Source organism: Streptopelia decaocto (genome assembly GCF_964273445.1).
Source record: "Streptopelia decaocto genome assembly, chromosome: 7".
Taxonomy (NCBI): Eukaryota; Metazoa; Chordata; class Aves; order Columbiformes; family Columbidae; genus Streptopelia; species Streptopelia decaocto.
The window spans coordinates 64,064,464-64,082,924 of NC_138661.1; the positions used below are offsets into that span (position 1 = coordinate 64,064,464).

Here is an 18,461-nt window from a genome sequence, read left to right on the forward strand (position 1 = left end):
ATTTACATGGGTTTAAATGAAGTCACAGCTATTTCGGAACTGCTTTCTTTTTGTTACGAAATCCAAAGCCATCACTTCCTCCTGAATCAAAATTACTTTGCTTCTACAGTTCTTATAAAGATATCTGAAAGAATGAACCAAACAGACACATTAAGCTTGTTTCACTTTGTCATTGCCCACTGGAATCTGGTAGAATAATTTGTAATTAGTAACTTGCAGGTCTATTTCTTTGGTCCTCATTTTTCTCCCTTTTTTTTTTTACCTTCTTGTCTTCTGTTTCTAGTTCCAAGCCAGCCTTTTGCAGATTGCTCTCAAATTCTTTTCTTCTTTCCTAAAGAGAAAAAACCCACGCTTTATTAACTGGTGAACTTAGCAATTAACTGGTCACTTCCTAATGATTTCACTGAGTTTCACTCCTCCTAACATCCCTGATGACAACCCTTTCATGCTCTGTGACCTTTGAAAAAGAAAGCAGACAAAACCCAGCTGATGCAGACCAGGCCACTTCTGACTAGGATCAGGAAACCTATTTGTTAGTCAGGAATAGGCTCATAAAATGTGCCATCTCGTTAACCAGAAAATAAATTAAGTCTTGGGGACTTGGCTTAGTGACAGTGTTGGGTCAATGGTTGGACTGGATGATCTTGAGCGTTTCTTCCAATCAAATGGTTCTATGATTCTGTATAATGCATCTTGAGCACTTCCAACTCTTTGGAAGGGTGGTGTGTGTTATTGTTTAAATTTAGCTATATTTCTAAGGGAATATTAAAACTAGATGAAAAGAAAAATTCTGGAAGCATGTGGAAGACCTTCTAGCAATAGCTACTTACCAGTTAACCAACCATACCTGATACAGACGTTCAAGTACTGATAATACACAATTCCAACAGGACGCCTCCCAAACAACAGAATTGTAAAACTAGATAAGACTAACAAATCATCCCGTGGAAGCTCAGATATGCTGAGCTTGCATAAAGCCAGCCTGCACTTCACGCAGATATAAACCAAGGCCTTGCTGAGCCTGTGACCTTCGTGAACGTTGTCTTTTGCCAGGTAATTCCAAGGTGGTAATTTTCTTCCCCTTATTCTCTGTAGAATTTTTGCTCCTATTAATTTCCTTTTAATTATACACAATTCATTGAAGAACTGCAGGAATAACCAAATGTTAAGCTCAATATTTGAGCTCTAGCCTCATTAGAAAGCACTAGGTAGACTAACACTTTATGGGTTAAAACGTGCATGCTGGGTGATGGATTCTCTATTGAAAGGTCTTACATTATATTTTTCAAGCACACCTTAAAAAAGAAAAACAACAAACAAAGCAAAACACCATCGTTTTCAGCCAGTTTCCTTTTCCTGGGTGTCTATGAGGGTCAGGAAGCTCTCTTTGCATTTCAGTTTGCATTAACTACTCAGATAATTGAATACAGACAAGAATGGCTTTAATGGCTCTGAAATCTACTCTAAGACGTGTCCATGTTAGTGGCCTTGTATTTTGATATGTCACATCTGATTCTATTATTAGATATTAAATTAGACACTGGCCTAGGTAAACTTGCAAATATGATCATTCCTGAGTCATAGCACATGCTGGGGAAAATGCAATTCCATGTATTATTTTTTAATTCATTTATCCCACAAACCTGCCTGCGTGTGCCTGGATAAACATACCCCAGAACTCTTCTGTGCTGACCTGCTGATCTAATAGAGAACAATACAATTAAAGGTGATTTATCATTACAGTCAAAGTGGTGTGTAAGAGCTGACATTCAGGTCTGGTATCCAGAGCTACATGCTGTTCTGGGTTATATTTTGTCCAAACAAACACTGGGGGAGAGCCAAGCGAGTAGCTCAGTGGTTCTGTGCCACCAGATCCCAGCTCCTCCTGCTGTGCAGAGCCCAAGGGTCTGGCTCCATCTTACTGATTTTTCCCTACTATACACTTACTGTGATAAATTGCTTTGCTCCGATAGAAGTTATACCCTTTTCGCCTCTTTGCTCTCTTCCCATAAGCCACCTGCTATGAAACCCGTGAGAATGTGCTGTACTTTGCAGTCACTTGAAACCACCGTCTTTAGGAGGAAATCAATGTCCTGCAAAAAAAATTTGCTAACCCGTTTCTTGCCAAATACTGGATTTCTCCATGTTGCTGCTAAAGGCTTAAAATGGACCAAAGATACCCTTGGATTAGTGCTGTTTTGTTTTAATATATACTTAATAGAGTTTACTATCCCAAACCTAAAAAGCTGGACCTGGTGAGTGTATTTGTGACTCCACAACAGATGCCACTCTGCAGTCACATAGGGAAGCAACAAAACTAATAACAGCAGTGAAGACCAGGACTTGTGGGCTAATGCCCTTCCTCACATTTACACGTTGTTTAAGTACAGTTCTTAAGCCCTCCAAAGCATCTGTAAAGGACTGAAACCACATTTTCTGAGACCACTGTGGCCAATATGGGTGAGTTGCCAGTAGAGCATCCACCTCTCCCAACACCGCTGGGGATATCCCGCCTGCTTTACGGGGTCACGTCACCATCTAACTTATCCCGGGCTGTAATGATCCATCCTGATAAGATTAACAAAGCAAGATCCAAAGTCCAGCGGTACTAACACACCCAATGCAGACGCAACACTGCAGGATTAGATACCCAAGGAAGACAGAGAAGTGTAATCAACCTGTTTATTGATAAGAATGCTGTTACTGCTAGTAACAACAATCAATAAGCAGGAAAATAAAATAATTTCAAGTTTACAACATACTATTCCTTCATCAAACTCCTCCTTCTCACTTTTCCCCTTCCTTTAGGCAGGGAGCGCCAAGCTGACAAAAGCCTTTTACATATCAGGATGCTCAGGCTTATTCTAACTGCAGTCCTAGGTAGGATACTGGGAAATAAATATGGACTTTAGGAACAATCACACAGTGGGGACTTTGCTTCCAGTAAACATAGGAACAAGTTACTTTCCACAGAGATCCCAGAGTCTTAATGCTCTGGAGTTTCTTGCGGAGAAACACACTTATGGAGAATAAAGATCAAGTCCTGGTCATACATGAATGCTTTGTTAGATATTTTTTAAAACTCTGTTTATTTTTCCACGTTCACATGCACTTTGTATGTGGGTAAAATATTTCCACTTATCTGCTAAAGGCTTTAAGGAAGCAAAAACATAATCCTAATTTTTGTTTAGAGAGACTCAGTGGTTTGGATTTATTCATGTAGCTCATAGAGGTGAGTTCAAAACAGAGTTTAAGATGGAAAGTTTCTGGGGAACATCAAAGTAGTTAATGCATTTGTTCTACATGAAGTAGGGAGAAGATGAACAGACCGTCTCTTCTGTCTGTATCAGGGCTGTGTTAAAATACACAAAGAAGTTATTCATCCTTTTCTTAGCAATGCAGAATAAAGCTGTTTCCTCGAGACAAGGAAACAAACCCCTTTGTCACAACTGTTATTCTCTTCCTATGAAGATTTCTATTCTTAGCTGTTCCAAATTGCTGTGTCATTGTATTCAGTAAAAGAAATTCACATTTCTGTCCTGCGATGACTGTACAATGGCAAGTACAACATGTCAGATGGATTCCAAAGGCTGCAGTGCATCAATATTTAAATCTTGTTCCCACAAAGACAACAGCACGGCACTTCTATGCCAAGAAATTTGCATTAATTTATGGGCATTTCATTGTACAAATATAAAACATAAATATAAGGCAAATTTCCTTTTCTTAGCAGATAACCCAGGAACTGTGTAAAAACAGATACGCTGTAACATGGATATATTTGTGCCTTGTGAGTTACCTATAGGGCCATAGACCAAACACCTTCCATGGGGCCATAAATTCTTTTACAAGTAGCAGACACATATAGAATTAAATCTCACGCAACTTCACGTGGATGTTCCCACCTTTTGCAAGACATTTCTTCCTAACCAAGCACATCTTTACCTCAAAGAAGAACTACAATATTAGCTCTAACTCTTGGGTTCTTCCCCATGTGAATCCTTCAGCCCATAACGATGCCCACGTACGTGGCCTCTGGTCTGGCAAAGATTCCCGCTACCCCCTAACAACCCATAAAGCAATGAAATGGAAATTGCTGCACAAAACACAAATAAGCAACCAGACTGAGCATCTGGCTTGTTTTCCTTCCCACTTGAAGCTTTACCTAAATAGTCTCCATTTCTTTCCTCATGTTATTTGAGTATGACTAATGGAAAAGTTTATTTTAAGAGTTGCTTTCACATAGTTTACACGGGTATCTTTCTTCTCTCTACAGACTGGCCTCCTCTCCCTTCTTTTTTAAATACATTTTGCTTTATGGGAGAAGTAATTTAGCTGGATTACAGCCTGACGAAGTCAGTGTGGGTTTGAAAAATGTACTTTTTCTTTTTAAAAGCTATGGTCTCATAGCTATACTGTAACCCTGGTCTGCCAAACTAATCTCCTCAACGTGGCCAGTTGAGAAACGCTGCCTGTGAGATGCTTAAGCTGGGAAAAACACCAGAGACAATGACGGAGATTCTTGCTTTTCTTAAGGAAACAAGAGTAAGATGTAGGGGCTGAGCTCTACACTGGGTCAGATTTGGGTGCAAGTGTACCCAGCATAATGAAAACACTATTTCCTTCATAAAGGACTGAAAGCAGTCAGCAATTCTTTTGAACAGCCCAATGTTGCAGTTTTTGTTCAAAGGAAATGATAATTTTTAATTATGAAATGCTTTAATATGACAAGATATAGGTAGGAAATGTTCTTTACTTCACAGACCTTTAGTTTTGATCATGATTTTGTCATAACCCTCAGCATAGTTTTCTTCCAATATCCTTATTTTTCTGAATAATATGATTACATGAGAATGAAGTTTCCTTAGTTTCCCTCTCTTTTTTAATTTTGAGATATATATTGGAGAGACTAGTTTGTAAATGTAACCTCTCCTGGCAGAGAGAAGGCAATGAAAAAAGAGAAAACGAAAGAATTAAAATCCCTGCAATTATTATTCTTTTAAATATTGTCCTTTATAAAGTATTTGTTTGTCTTGACTGCATCTCATAGTTCTAGATTTTTTTATATACCTTGAATTTACATATTAGTCAAGTTAGACCTCAAGTGTCAGTGTTAGCAAGAACAAATACATATAATTTACTGATTCCATCTGACCTCCTGCCACCATTCAGTCAACTGGGTCGTGCTGGGAAGCTCAGGGATGATCACTAACCAGCATTTTAGAGAAAGCTCGAACTTCGTGCTCTGTTATTATACACAGGAGGTCTCTTATCAAAGTCACTTTAAATATTCTTCTAGAAGAATAAATACACATATGCAGAGTGCAAGTCAAGCACAGGGAAAAGCTCAAATAGCAGACGTGCTGTTTGTTTTACTCTGAGTATTTATTTTTAAAAAGTCTTAAAAGGAAAATTGCCTGGATCCTTGGACCTGAGAATCTATTTCTGCTCTAACTCAAGTCAAAGGATGGGGGAAAAAATTACCGTTACATCTCATTTGGATAATGCTTTGCTTATTTAAAAGAAACCTCCTTCATTTAACTATTTACATGTACAGTTTCACCACAGCCACAGGTAACTGCAAGACTGTTAAATGAAGAAAACAAAGCCATTTGGATTACTTGGCACTGATTGTGTAATACATTGACCAACCTAAGTAACGGAGAGCGATCAATTCAGTAAATAAAGCCCCAAATAGCTAATAACATTGGGTCCTAACGCACGACAGTAAATTACACAGAAATTTCAGTACATAGAACAGCTTTTTACACACCTATCAAATTTTTAAGTCCAATTCCAGCTGAGTGCAGTGATTTGAAAGGCTTAGCAACTGATATTTGGGTTATGATAGATAAGAATTAAGAGGACCTCAAAAAGTCAAACTTACCCACTTTTTTTCCCCGTCCTTATTGAGATCATCCACATAGGAGAGAACAAAATCAATTCTCCTGACACCATCCCTGAAGAAAATAGAATCTTTGCTTTGATGTCTTTTATCAATCTGTGGAAGACACAGGCATGTGATTAAAAAGAGCAAGTATTGCTGTCGCTCTAAAATGTAACAGAAGACAAAGAAGTTCCCCAAATTGTCTCAATTCTTCAATTTCTTCATAGCTGAAGACACACTTGTGCAAGTTTTAACAAGGGATATATCCAGTTAAAATAATCTCAAAATTAGCTGCTTATGTCCACAAACTCTACATGTAAATAATTAATATATGAAGAATAAATATACGTTAGCGTAGCAATACCTGTGAGCAATGCCACCATCACAATCTTTACTAGTGTGTCATAAATGATCGAGACAAGTGTTATCTGATAGCATGGGGTTTTTTCCTGCAGTTAGTCACAATGTCACCACACAAAACCCAGCCAGGGCACGGTTCATTGACCCGAAGCAGGTAGCAAAATGTGAATTCCATGCGTTTTCTTCTATGTAACAAGAGTCACTAAACCAGCCACCACAGAGAAACACGTTCCAGCAATGATTACATGTGAAAAGCACACAAACAACACAGGGGTTACATTTCAAAATAGAGTACTTACTTTCTTGGAGGGGAAAAAAAACATCTAATGAAAGGTTATCAATGTAACTGAGTAATTAGTATTCTAATTGGTCTATGAAAGGTCATACTTTCATTTCTCAGCATGCCAAAATGTCATAGCAACAACATTAATCTTTTTCACTCATTAGACAACAGCAATTAATGTTAAGGAAATAAAGGCTATTAGTTCACTCTCCTAGGGATCTCAACATAATATTAGGTAATATTATTTATTATCATATCAATATTCAGCTCTATCAAATTGTTTACAGGACTGGAGGTTCATCCAGTGAAGTGCTTTCCATAGAAACTAATTCTCTGGTCTCAATTTAACTCCATGCTAAGGAAGGTTGGTGTTGTTTTTTTTAACCACAGCTATCACAAAAATTGTACTTATACAAGACTGGGTTTTCATTTTATTAGAGTAGGAACAAAAAAATAATAATTGAGAGGGATACGTCTCCGTCTTCTCCCTCTTAAGTCAGGCAAGGATGCATGGGAAAAATATCCTGTTCTTTCTCAGGGAACTTTGTAATGTGAATCTTGCTCCCAGTTAACAAAAGGCACCACACAGTGAAGCATGTTATTACTGCAGCCATCCGAGCCACTTGCAATATCATTCATCACTGGTTTTTACCCTGAGACGTCGCTTCAGGAACAGATTATATCTCCTTCCACTCTGCCGGAATAACCAACAAGTAGTTAGTGAGCCCACGGTTCCTCCCCAAAACCCAAACCAGCTGCCAGCACACCCCAAAACTAAAGTTAGTAACAAATCCGTGTCCTTAAAAAAGCCAAGAAAAGCCTCCAACTATTAAAATATACAAGCACCCACAAACATTATGACTATAATGTCTTTTTTACTAAAGGCAAAGCTGTGCTGGCAACCATCTTGATAATAAACTCAGGTGGTTTAAAATAATGACTCCTATAATGCTAATTGCCATGGTTTGGATACTTAAGCAGATTTTTTAAAAAAGAACAATTGGAAGTTTATTAGAATGGAATGCAAAGGTATCAAAACAAGCGCTGGGTAATGAACAGTGTGAGCCTGTTTCTGTTACGCTCAAGTTGGACCCACGGGGACATAAAAAGACAAATGGCAACCAGGTAATTCCAGAGCGGACAATATTACAAGCAATAAAATCCGCATACTCCAGGGCATGTGTTTGTCTTCAGACAGGCTCAAATTTAATAATAATAATTAAAAACATCCTTATTGTGTCATAGTGTTGCACAACTTCACGCGTTTTCACCATACACGCCGGTAAGTGCTGAACGCAGGCAGCAGCCGGCTCAGACCATCCAGGCATGCTGGAGAATTCCTGTATTTCCGAAACTATCTGAGCCTTTGGGAGCTGCAAATCAAACAAAAACACTTCTGAAAATGCTGCAATGTCTTTTTGCCTTCCCTCTTTGGCAATTCTGTTGGGTTTTTTGTCATTTCTCTTCTTGAGAAATATTTATGGCAGATCAGTTAGAGCAGATTACTTTGTAAGACTGAAAGCAGGACGGCTACCTCAGAAAATGCTTTTGTTTCCAAACGCAGTACATAATGATGCAAGACTAAGGGGGGGGGGGTCACAAAAACAACGGAATCCAACAGAACAAAAGAAAAGAAACAGCCTTTTCTTATTCTATTTTGTATTTATGGCGTTTTTGTAAATACAATTGTGACAAGCAAATCACAACTGTTTAGATGTTAACATAGATGTTAACACACTCGTATCTACGTAGCATCAACAGTACTGGAATTATTCAACATTACAGCAAGTGAAGCCCAAAGTGCATTCTAACAACTTACAATCTTGGGAATCCGCCTAAAACTGAACTGGTAGTTTAAAAAGACAGAGATTGTGTGAGTGTAGACACTGTCCTAATAAACTACCAAAATCCATATACACAAAGAAAAAGAAGTATAAAGATCAATCAATAATATTTATTTCACAAAAGGCTCCTGCCAAAGGAGTGTCCCTAATTCCTTGGGCAGCATAGTTATAAATTAGATTATTCCATACAATTGAAGTAATAATTTGTCTGTAGTGTCAAAGTTTGCCAATTTTCTAGAATGTATCAGAATCCTGCTCAGTCATTAAAGGCCTGACTATCAATTTAAGAAGATGCAGTAGTCATCCTTGGATCTGCTTTGAGAAGGGGAATACTTATCATTTCCCTTTCCTGTACATAGGATATTCATCATGGATAGTGACAGACCTACTTATTAAACCCATAAATTATTCCTTTCCATTTTGCTGCGTTTGGATTTCACAAGAAGAACAAGATCAGTCTTGCATATTCATGCCATTCTGTGCATAAATGTGTACTCACAGGTTTAAAATATATAAAATGTTACTAATTTGTACTGGTCGCGTCAGTGAATCATAAAACATTATGGATCAGTACATCTCATTCTTTAACAGCTCCTTCCAGAACTGTATTCAAATTAATTGATCTTAGACAACCTGCAGTTATTCAATGAAGTTACACCTCATTGGAGCAGATATGGTGTGATGTGGAATACACGTAACCAAATTCAAACTTCCCCACGCAGCTTTGGAATAATTGAATAACAGCCAATAAGGAATTACAAAAGAGATGGAGCCCCGAGGCGTATGGTGAAAACTCAAGAGGCAACAGCCACAAGTTGCAACAGGGAAATTCCTCCTGGATTGAGGGTGGGGTTGAGCTGGAACAGGTACAACAGGTTGCCCAGATTGACTGTGTCATTTCCATCCTCAGAGATCACACAGCTTGACCAAGCAAGGCCCTCACTGAGCAACCTGATCTAAGTTGGAAATCAGCTTTGCCTTGAGGAGGAGATTGGTCAAGGAGACCTCCAGAGGTCCCTTCCAGTCCAAGCCAGTGTATGATTCTATGAAATGGTGCTACTTCCAAAACGTTCAATAAATCCATCAGCTACAAAGCAAGTTTACAAAAGCTACTTGTTCAAAAACAAATACTGCTCTCCTGTTCTCCAGTAGTAACTTCCCAGTTTTAATAGTCTTAATTACCTCTATAGGAACTATAAGACTTTGTAGCCTGTAGACAGATGTGCTAATTGAACCCTGTATGGTCTATCATAAAGAGGGAAATTTTCTTTTGATGTGGCTACATAAGTGCAAACTGACTGGATTCATACAGAATTAATATTTCTAGTTACGCCATAAGCGATAACTTCTGGCTAGACATCCAGTGGAGGTCAGGGTATGGACCCACCTTCAACCAACCTTCCAAGTACCTGGATTTGCAATCCTCGCATTAGGGACTCCAGCAGGACAGGTTATAAGAAAGACCAAGGTGTCAGTACAAAAATAAACAAAGCACAGCTCAAGATGAAGTAAGGCCACAACATCCCATCGCAGTCAGTTCTGCCCAAACTGGTTTGGTGTAAAGGGTGTAAATGCCAGTTGATGGTCACACGCTACATCCAAATCCATCAAAACCCTCCTGCTCAAGCCTTGGCCACCTTGCTCGCACCAGTGGCCCAGACAGGCCTCTCCAGGGCCAAAGCAAACAGCGAGAGGGGAAAGGGAACTGCTGGCTGTGGTATCAACCGCTAAACACAGAAAGTGCTTCAGAAAAGCAGCTTTGGAGTGAAGCTGAAGAGACCGTGGTCAACATTTCCCTGGCCCCACACCAAAGCACACAGGCAGCTGACCTTGGTCAGCACAATCTGCCAGCCCTCGGTGGTCTAACGATATCACAGCACCTGAAAAGCAAATACATCCTACAGATTATACCTGGATGATCTAATTCTGTATATTTTCACAGGACTCGGGGATTTCTATTTCTGGCTATCTACCTAACAGGAAATTTATGTCCCCACAGGCCACTCAGTGCAGCTCTCTCCTTGCAGGCAATGGAGCTTCCTCCAAATACCCCTTGCTACTCAATATACCAGCTCTCTCCATGTCTGTACTTCAAAGACAAAAGAACTTGGCTTAGAGCAGTACTTTTCAGATTAATATTCAGTCAGAAAACTGCAGGTTTCTCAGGGGCCTACATTTAAAACCACACTTCCCAAACTCAGCTCCCCAGAGTCCAAGGTTTCACAAGTGTCCGACCTCGCAGAGCTGGGACTGCGGGTTCAGACCTCAGCGTCCCTCATCTTCTGCTTTTTGTACCTCAGGGTGGGAAGATGGTTTAAAACAGTGATTTCTGTACCAAAGCAGTAACCAACACCAATTTGAGACAGAGGAAGCCAAGATATGAGCTTCATTAGAGTTACAGCACGGTGAAGAATCTGTGTCTATTAGTAACGGGTATGCTGAACAGTTATGTCAATAACATGATGCCCACCAGCACAGTTCTGTTATCAAAGTCCTACATTACCAGACAAGAAAACTACCTGAAATTACAAAATAAAATTGATTTGCAACATTTTGCTTACAAGATACAGTCTACAAACCAAATATTTATTTACTGCACACCTTTGATAATCATCCAGGCAAATTATTTTATCACAGACAATGTAACAAACCAAAATAACTGTATCACAAAGGAATTCGTTAACTTATGAATTAAAAATCCACTGCAGAAAAAAATTCAGAAAATGGACAAAAATACAAGGGCTTGAAAGCTGAATGAAAATACAAGAAAAGCCTCCACAATTGGAGGGGTAGGAAACATTCAATGGCTTAAAAACAAATTTATCACCCTTGACCCCCAGTGCACAGAGAACATTTATACATCTCTCTCTTCACAGAATTAAATATGCTTACAGCTATATGAGAAACATAGTGATTAAAGTGTTGCTGTGCTAAATACAACCGCTTGATAAAATGTATTTCCAAAAGCAAAATGCTCCTGGAAATGCATTTCCACAACATATGAAAATATACAGGCACCCTACTGAAAATCAAAAAGGCAAATTCCTGGTTTCTGCACAGTAAACTCAGTTCCCATTAGAGCAGACAGCCCCTTTGCATGAGGTTCTCTTCAATATTCTTCCTTGGAGGAATCCAGGCAACCAAAGTGCTTCCCCACTTCAAAGAGGTGAATTAACAACACAAGATCTTAACGCCATGTCCAGTTATGCTTCATGCAGGCTCCAAAGTTGCATACAAAACTATAACCTTTCCCATTCAACAAAAAACCCACAAAAGCTCGTGTATTTCTTGCAGCTCAAACTTGCAAGCTGCTTTTTGCACCTTTACCACGCTCGTGTTGCAATTTTGAACCATGGGAAAATCGGAAAGCTTGAAAACATGCATTTCAAACCCGTTTAGGACACCAAGATGTTTGCACTAAAATCTAAATGCACAGAAAAAGCCTCTCTGGATAAAAGACAATGAACAAGAACAGAACAAAGAAACATAACATATGCTAAGGGAGCGTATATGTTAATGTAAGACACCAGAGCCCAATGTAAGCAAGCAGACAGTTCGAATACACCTCAGCATGTACTTCTTCAGTTATCTTAAATGAGTTTTGTAATTTTTCTTTCCATAAAAGCATAATGGTTATTTTAAGTTTTCTGGTATATTTACCAATTAATACAATTATCTTGGGTATGAATTTCAACAAGAGGATATTTTGAGCCTTTCCTTATTACTTGCTACAATAAGAACAAACCAAAAGGCAACACATTTCAAATGGTGTCAGGATTTCTTGCTCTTTAAAACATTTTAAAGTATCATGCTGACTCAGAGAGCCCTCCAGATAAAAAGGAATCCCATATTTGTTAATAACACCACAGTCAGAATGTACCCTCTAACCCATCAAACCAAAACAATGCTAAAAAAAGCAAACTTTCCAGTTTACTCCACCACTACTTAACTTTTCAATTTTATTTATTATCCTTTTGATTCGCTGGAATTTATCCTTTAAGCCATCACTGGGAATAATCTCAAAAACCACATTCATTTTTATATGCTAGAAAAACAACAATTTCTAGAAGGATGGCTTCCTTGAAACTGGAAAATTTTCAGGTGAGGGACTTTTTGGCAAACGGTAAGAGAAGACGCCACACAGATTCATGCAGGGAAGCATGAATATCGCTTACTGCTTACCACTTGATGTTCGGGGATGAGTAAAGTAGTCTCAGTGCTGTTTAGGCCCTGCCAGTGGCATCACGGGAAAAACATAATGTTGTTAGCGACGATGCAAAGGACGCGTTCAAATAAAAGGCTATTTCAGAAGAAACAGTGCAGCTTCTGGTTTAAGTTGCTGAAGAGCTGTTCTGAGCGATAGAGGGGTTTTCAGTCTAGATCAAGTTTAAACAAAGCTCTACTCTCTCAGGTGAGCTGGGTCTCCAGCCTACGCCACTGACTTTTACATGGCCCCTATTGATTTTTAAATATTAGTAAGAATAACTTTCAATAAAAGCGATACAGTAATCCTCATCATAAAACAAAGTCTAGACAACTTGGCACAGATTTCCATTTGCAAGCTGATAAAGAACAAATTTTAACAGTATTGTTGTTATTTTCACATCAAAGAGAGAAAATGTACATAGCACAGACGGCTGCACTTGCATTCAGAACAAACGTGACATCCTTCTTAGCTATTTTTTTCAATACAAACTGAAATTACATCCTGTGAACTGAAGAAAAACAAATGTGAGGAGACAAATCATTAATCTCATAGTGTAGACAAGGCAAATTGGTATCGGTAATTGCAGCTGTTCCACCTAATGAGACTGGTGAGGGTTTCCCAGCTTCCAGTTCTGATCCACGCCTGCTGAGGCCCTACCCTGATTTTAGTTGTATTAGTTTTATTAATACAACGTCTGGGTGCTCATTATTTTTCTGTACAGGGGCCCAGAGGGTGCTGCAATGTCCTCTGAATATTTTGCAGGCAGGAATGGCAGGAATAAGGGGCTTGGAGGCTTTGCTGTTGGGATGAATGATGGTTTACAGTCCCTAAGCAATTTGGCAACACCTAATTCTGTTAGTCAATAATTTCTCACACTGTTCTCCTGCTTCTGAAAACAAACTATAGACAGGTTTAAACGGTGCAACCAAACAGTGCAAGTGGATTAGGAAAATATGACAGTTCCCTATGGAATTGAATTAGCTTTCAACAGAAGCAGAATATTCACTTCATTTCATTATCGTATCATCATTTATTGGTTTGGGGTTGTATTACTTCAAAAATGTGCATTTCCCCAAATCCAGTTTTCATAAAGTACTGTCTATGATTTTTGAAATTAGAAGTGAATATTTTTCACTTTTATTACAATTTTACCTGAGAGAAACCACACAGGCCCGCTCCTGTAGTTTTGTGAGACATGTTATTTTTGTTCCTATTTCCATCGCAAGTAATACACACACACACATCTCTACATTCTTTCTTTGTGATGACATCTGAGTATTTGCTTATCTAAATAAGATAAAAATGTCTTTTTCAGAATTCAGTCAAACAAACCCAGAGAGATTGATCTGGTTTTGGCAAGGAATCCACATGAGAAACAATGCAAATATAAATAGCTGCACTGTGCCCTTACCTTAAGACAGTCAACTGGCTTTAAAGTCTAATCCTCTCATCACTGATGCTACTGGAAAAACCTGCACTATTTGTAGAGAAATAAGGGCTGAGACACTTAAATGGAAAGTTTTTCTCCAATTATACACTGAAAATACCTGTCATGTAAAGTACTGTACAAATTTGACATTGATAACAGTGCAGCCTTGATGTCCCCATCTTTTCTTCCACCTCTCCATCCTGTGCTGCTCCCACCTCCTCCATAATTCAATGTAACTATGGATTTTAGCCACCCGTGCTTCACTCTGAAATACAATTCTAATATCTTTAGTGAAACATTCAACTGTGGGATGAAAAGAGCGTCCAGCTGCCAAAACCCCTTTGTACATTCCCCTTTGTTTTGTGAAATGCTTTCCTGCTAAACCAGGGAACTCCCCCTGCTCTCTGTATAACTGCCTGAAATTATTTGGCTCAAGTCCTGCTGGTTATGTATTAAAAATAATGATAGTCAACATACCTTGTACATTTAAAGTCTAAGAACTCTTCTAGAGAGACATGATTTTCTCATCTCATGCTAAATTCTATGTAGAGCACAATGGGGCTTCAGTCTTCATAACACATGAACCCCGAAACAAGAGCCAACCTGTGCTTTCAGAAATGCTCAAATAGTCCAGCTTGGTTGAGATGAAAACCAAGAATAAAGGTTGGCAGCACTGCTGGGCTGGTCTTTTGTACTTTGGAATCCACTCTTGTATTAATAATGGTATTTTATGTTTCTCTCTACTTGAAAAGCCACTGGTCTGAATTGCAAATGAACAGGCATGAAAGTAATGTACGTTATCATGGTGTTTTTTTCAGAGAAAATAAATCAGTTCATTTGAAACACCTGCAGCAACTGCTGCTCTCAAAATAAATAACCTGTCTCACATCCCTAATTTTGGTAAAACGCTTTGCTTTACCACTTTACCACATTGGATGGAGCTCTGCCAATTTACTCCTGCTAACCTGGCTTAAATAAAATGACTTGTTCTCAGATTATCTCACAATCAAGTTACAATATGGAAAATCCTGTTGAACAGAAATGTTTAGTAAGCATTCCATTGGTGGGAAATTAACAGCAAAGGTGAACATTTCATCCTTAACTGTGCTAAATGAACTCCCACCTTCTCCGAGCCAGAGTAGGGCACTATCCTGCACCTTTACTCAGAGTAGCACGGCCTCATATGGGCTGAGAAACTCAGCATCCACATGCACACAAAGCAAACACTTTAAATTACTTTATACTTCTTAATTGGAATAGTAGACAAATAGTTCTTAGCATACACCTCTTACAGATGTCGATAAAACACAAACTAGTTAGTAAGTCTTCTACAAAATCTGTACTAACTTTATGATTATAGCCTAGAATTTTACTATCAGGAAATTTAATGCAAATTCAACTTTTTAACCTTTCTTCCAATCTTAAATTATATAACTGACCTTCTTCCCTCTTAAGAATAAGAACTCTATTTTGTCAGTGGGCCTCACCCTCGTTTACTTTTTAATTTGAACGACTAATTATAATCACAGAACAGAGATGCACTGTGCTATCAAAACAGAATTATGCCATTATATCTATTTTTCTGGTGCTCTCTTCGCATACATATAATGCACAGAGAAAAAACAGATTCTCAGCTTTTCTTTCATTGATTTTCCAATTTCTTGAAAGGACTTCCAGAGGAATTTATGTATTTTTTGGAACACAAACACCATAAAGCCTGATCCAGGTAGATTCTACATGGAGACTCGATTAGGACAGTTGCTGGTCCCTAACAGAAGTCACTGTCTGTGAATTATTGATCTAAAAAGGAGGCAATTTGAAGCAGTCCCCATCTCAGCGCCTTTTTGAAAATACCCCTAGTATATCCATTTTTATTGCCCTCCAGTCTGTGCTGAAAACATCTCCTTGCTTCCCCGCATCTAGAAATGCCGCATGCTATAAGGCTTGGCATAGGAAAAGCTGTTGAACTCTAAGCAATCCTGTTTCTTTTGTCCTTGTGGGAGATTAAAAGAAGAAAAATAAAGAAACTCAACAAAAATTATATAAAAAAGGCAAAAAAGGGTAATTTAGGGAAGCAGCAGTGGATTAGAGCACACATGCAAAATCATGAGGAAGGACCAAAGTGCCACTGACAGGAGACTCAATTGCTTTTTGAGTCCTGGATTTCATCTGACTTTTGTGTATGTGTTGGCAGGTTTCACTACAGACTGGTTTTCACCTTCTCTTTTGTTTTACTCACATCATTCCTTGGGTACATATCACATGCTCCTTCACAGATTACAAAAGGAAAAAAGCGCCACTGAATTATGGATAGGTAATGTTTTCTGCTTTCCATATTTGCATCTAGATTTCTTTTTCCCCTGCTGTTGCTAATTCAACAATAGGATGTAGCTTTTCCTCCCTACTGCTGAGCAGAAGCATATTGTTATTGTACTTTATGTTTCTTCTTCTCCAAAAGAAAAGACAGTCCAAGCATAATGAAGTTGTGACTTGAATGTAATTCATTTAACTCTTTCCCAATGGTCTTTTTATGAATGAATTCCATTACCATTTTAAAATTACCTGACCTTATTGTTTTAAGGCTTCTAAGCTTTCATATTTTCCAAATGCAGGAACAAAGTTCATGGTTTAAGTGACAAGAATGTTTCCCATCTGTCACTAGAGTAAAATTATAAAGTAGAGAAATGTGCTGTCTTTCAAAACAAGAACAAAGCACGTTGACCTGAGCTAAAAAGGGTCCTGGTGGAAAGGGGAGAAATCATGGCTTGTTTTTTATGGCAGGGCAGATGACCTGGCTCAGTTCCTATGGGAACACATTGAGGACGACAGAAGGCAGCCCAGTGGAGAACTGCAGGAAAATGAATTCTACCAGTTTATAGAGAAGAATACTGAAGTTGTGACAACACATGAAGATAAAGGATTAGCATTGTATGGAAAAAGAAACCAGGGCTCCCTTACTTCTGGAATGAATTCATGGAAAAGCTTTAAGGATAGACTTAACCTGAATATCTAGGACATTGATCATCAAGCACTAAGCCTGTTGTGGCTGATAAGAGTGTGAAAGGGGGCAAGAAGATTAACTCTCTAGCTTTATGTCTGCCTAACGCATAGAAAGCAAAAATCAGATAAATGAGACCGCATTCCTAAAACTCAAACCTCTATTTGCTTTTTCATAAGTCTTGCTGCACTGTCACAAAGTTCCTAGAGTAGAGGAACGTGAGTGCCTTGATTTCCCTACCGAGCCAGCAACATAATTTGCAGCATGAAACAAAGTGCTGGATTTGTGCAGAAGCATTATGTTTTTCCGATTGCCAAAACATCAAATGATTGTTTCTCATTTCAAGAGTGATACTGGAAACACTGTTTCCCACCACTACTGCGTTGCAGCGCTAACATTTGTAAGTCTGTTGTAAGACTCAATGAGTGTCAGTGGCAATTTCATGGTTTTGCTCCTTCAGAGGAGGAAATGTTTACATGCATAAAAAAGGAAGTATAAGACAATCTGAAAGAAATATTGTTTTTAAAACTAAATCTCTCTTTCACAGCAACTGTTCCTCTTTCTTCCTACCAGCAATGAATTAGCACCGTCTGTACTGGACCTTACCTCGGAGCTGCTGGGGATTTCTGATTCTGCAGATGAAACAGTTTCACATAAGGGTCCATTGCATTCTTCCCCTAAGGAACACGGAAAGAAAGATTCACATAAATACATTCCTTATTTTAAAACATGGTTGTAGCTGAAAACGAAGTGAACCTCGAGGGCATGGAACTACAAACAAGCAAAAGCTGGAAAATACTACTCAGCCACATAAAATCTGCACGAACAGTTCTTTGAAGGGAAAAGAACCACTGGGAGACACAAGATACTCAGTCTGCCCTACCTGGTTGTGACCTTGCAGACACAGGAACACAGTTTAAGATGTAACAAACAAAAATCCATCAGCATCACGTATTTGATGAGATATTCATTGTCTCAAATGCCTGATAGGTGATGTCTATGAGAGTCTAACACTTGTAGCTTTGCTGCCTCAGTTATCAAGTTCAGTTATCTCTGGGGTTTTGCTAGAAATTGAATTATTTTTTTGTTGCTAAGGAATTAATGGTGCATACCTCAAGATTATAGATGCCCACATAATGGAGATATGCTGACAGGATCAAGCACAGCAATATCAACTTTAACCACCAAGCGTCTTGGTACTTAAAATAAAATAAAATCCTCACCTTGAACTTAACAACAGTATTGAAATCTGACCTGACTTTCCTGCAAATATAGCCAGTCCACCAAGGACACTTATCTAAATGTTAACATACAGGGAAATGTTAACATTATAGGGAAAAATCACAGCAGGAAGGATTGGTGGGTACAGCTTAGACTGGACAGACTGACTAGCACAGCTTAGACTGGACCACTGTGGGACATTTATGGCTAGATTAGTCCTACCAATAAAATA

The 18,461-nt window shown here is 38.7% G+C and overlaps 1 protein-coding gene across 1 annotated transcript in view; it reads right to left on the reverse strand.

Moving 5' to 3' along the window:
• Positions 1–18,461, reverse strand: part of ANO5 (anoctamin 5) — a gene marked incomplete at its 5' end in the record, with an annotated part of 56,052 nt that overhangs the window by 24,417 nt on the left and 13,174 nt on the right. Inside the window, 5 exon segments of the mRNA XM_082058811.1 lie at positions 263–331; positions 5,888–6,001; positions 7,183–7,224; positions 12,557–12,604; positions 17,615–17,685. Of these exon segments, the coding sequence (XP_081914937.1) occupies positions 263–331; positions 5,888–6,001; positions 7,183–7,224; positions 12,557–12,604; positions 17,615–17,685 (344 nt within the window).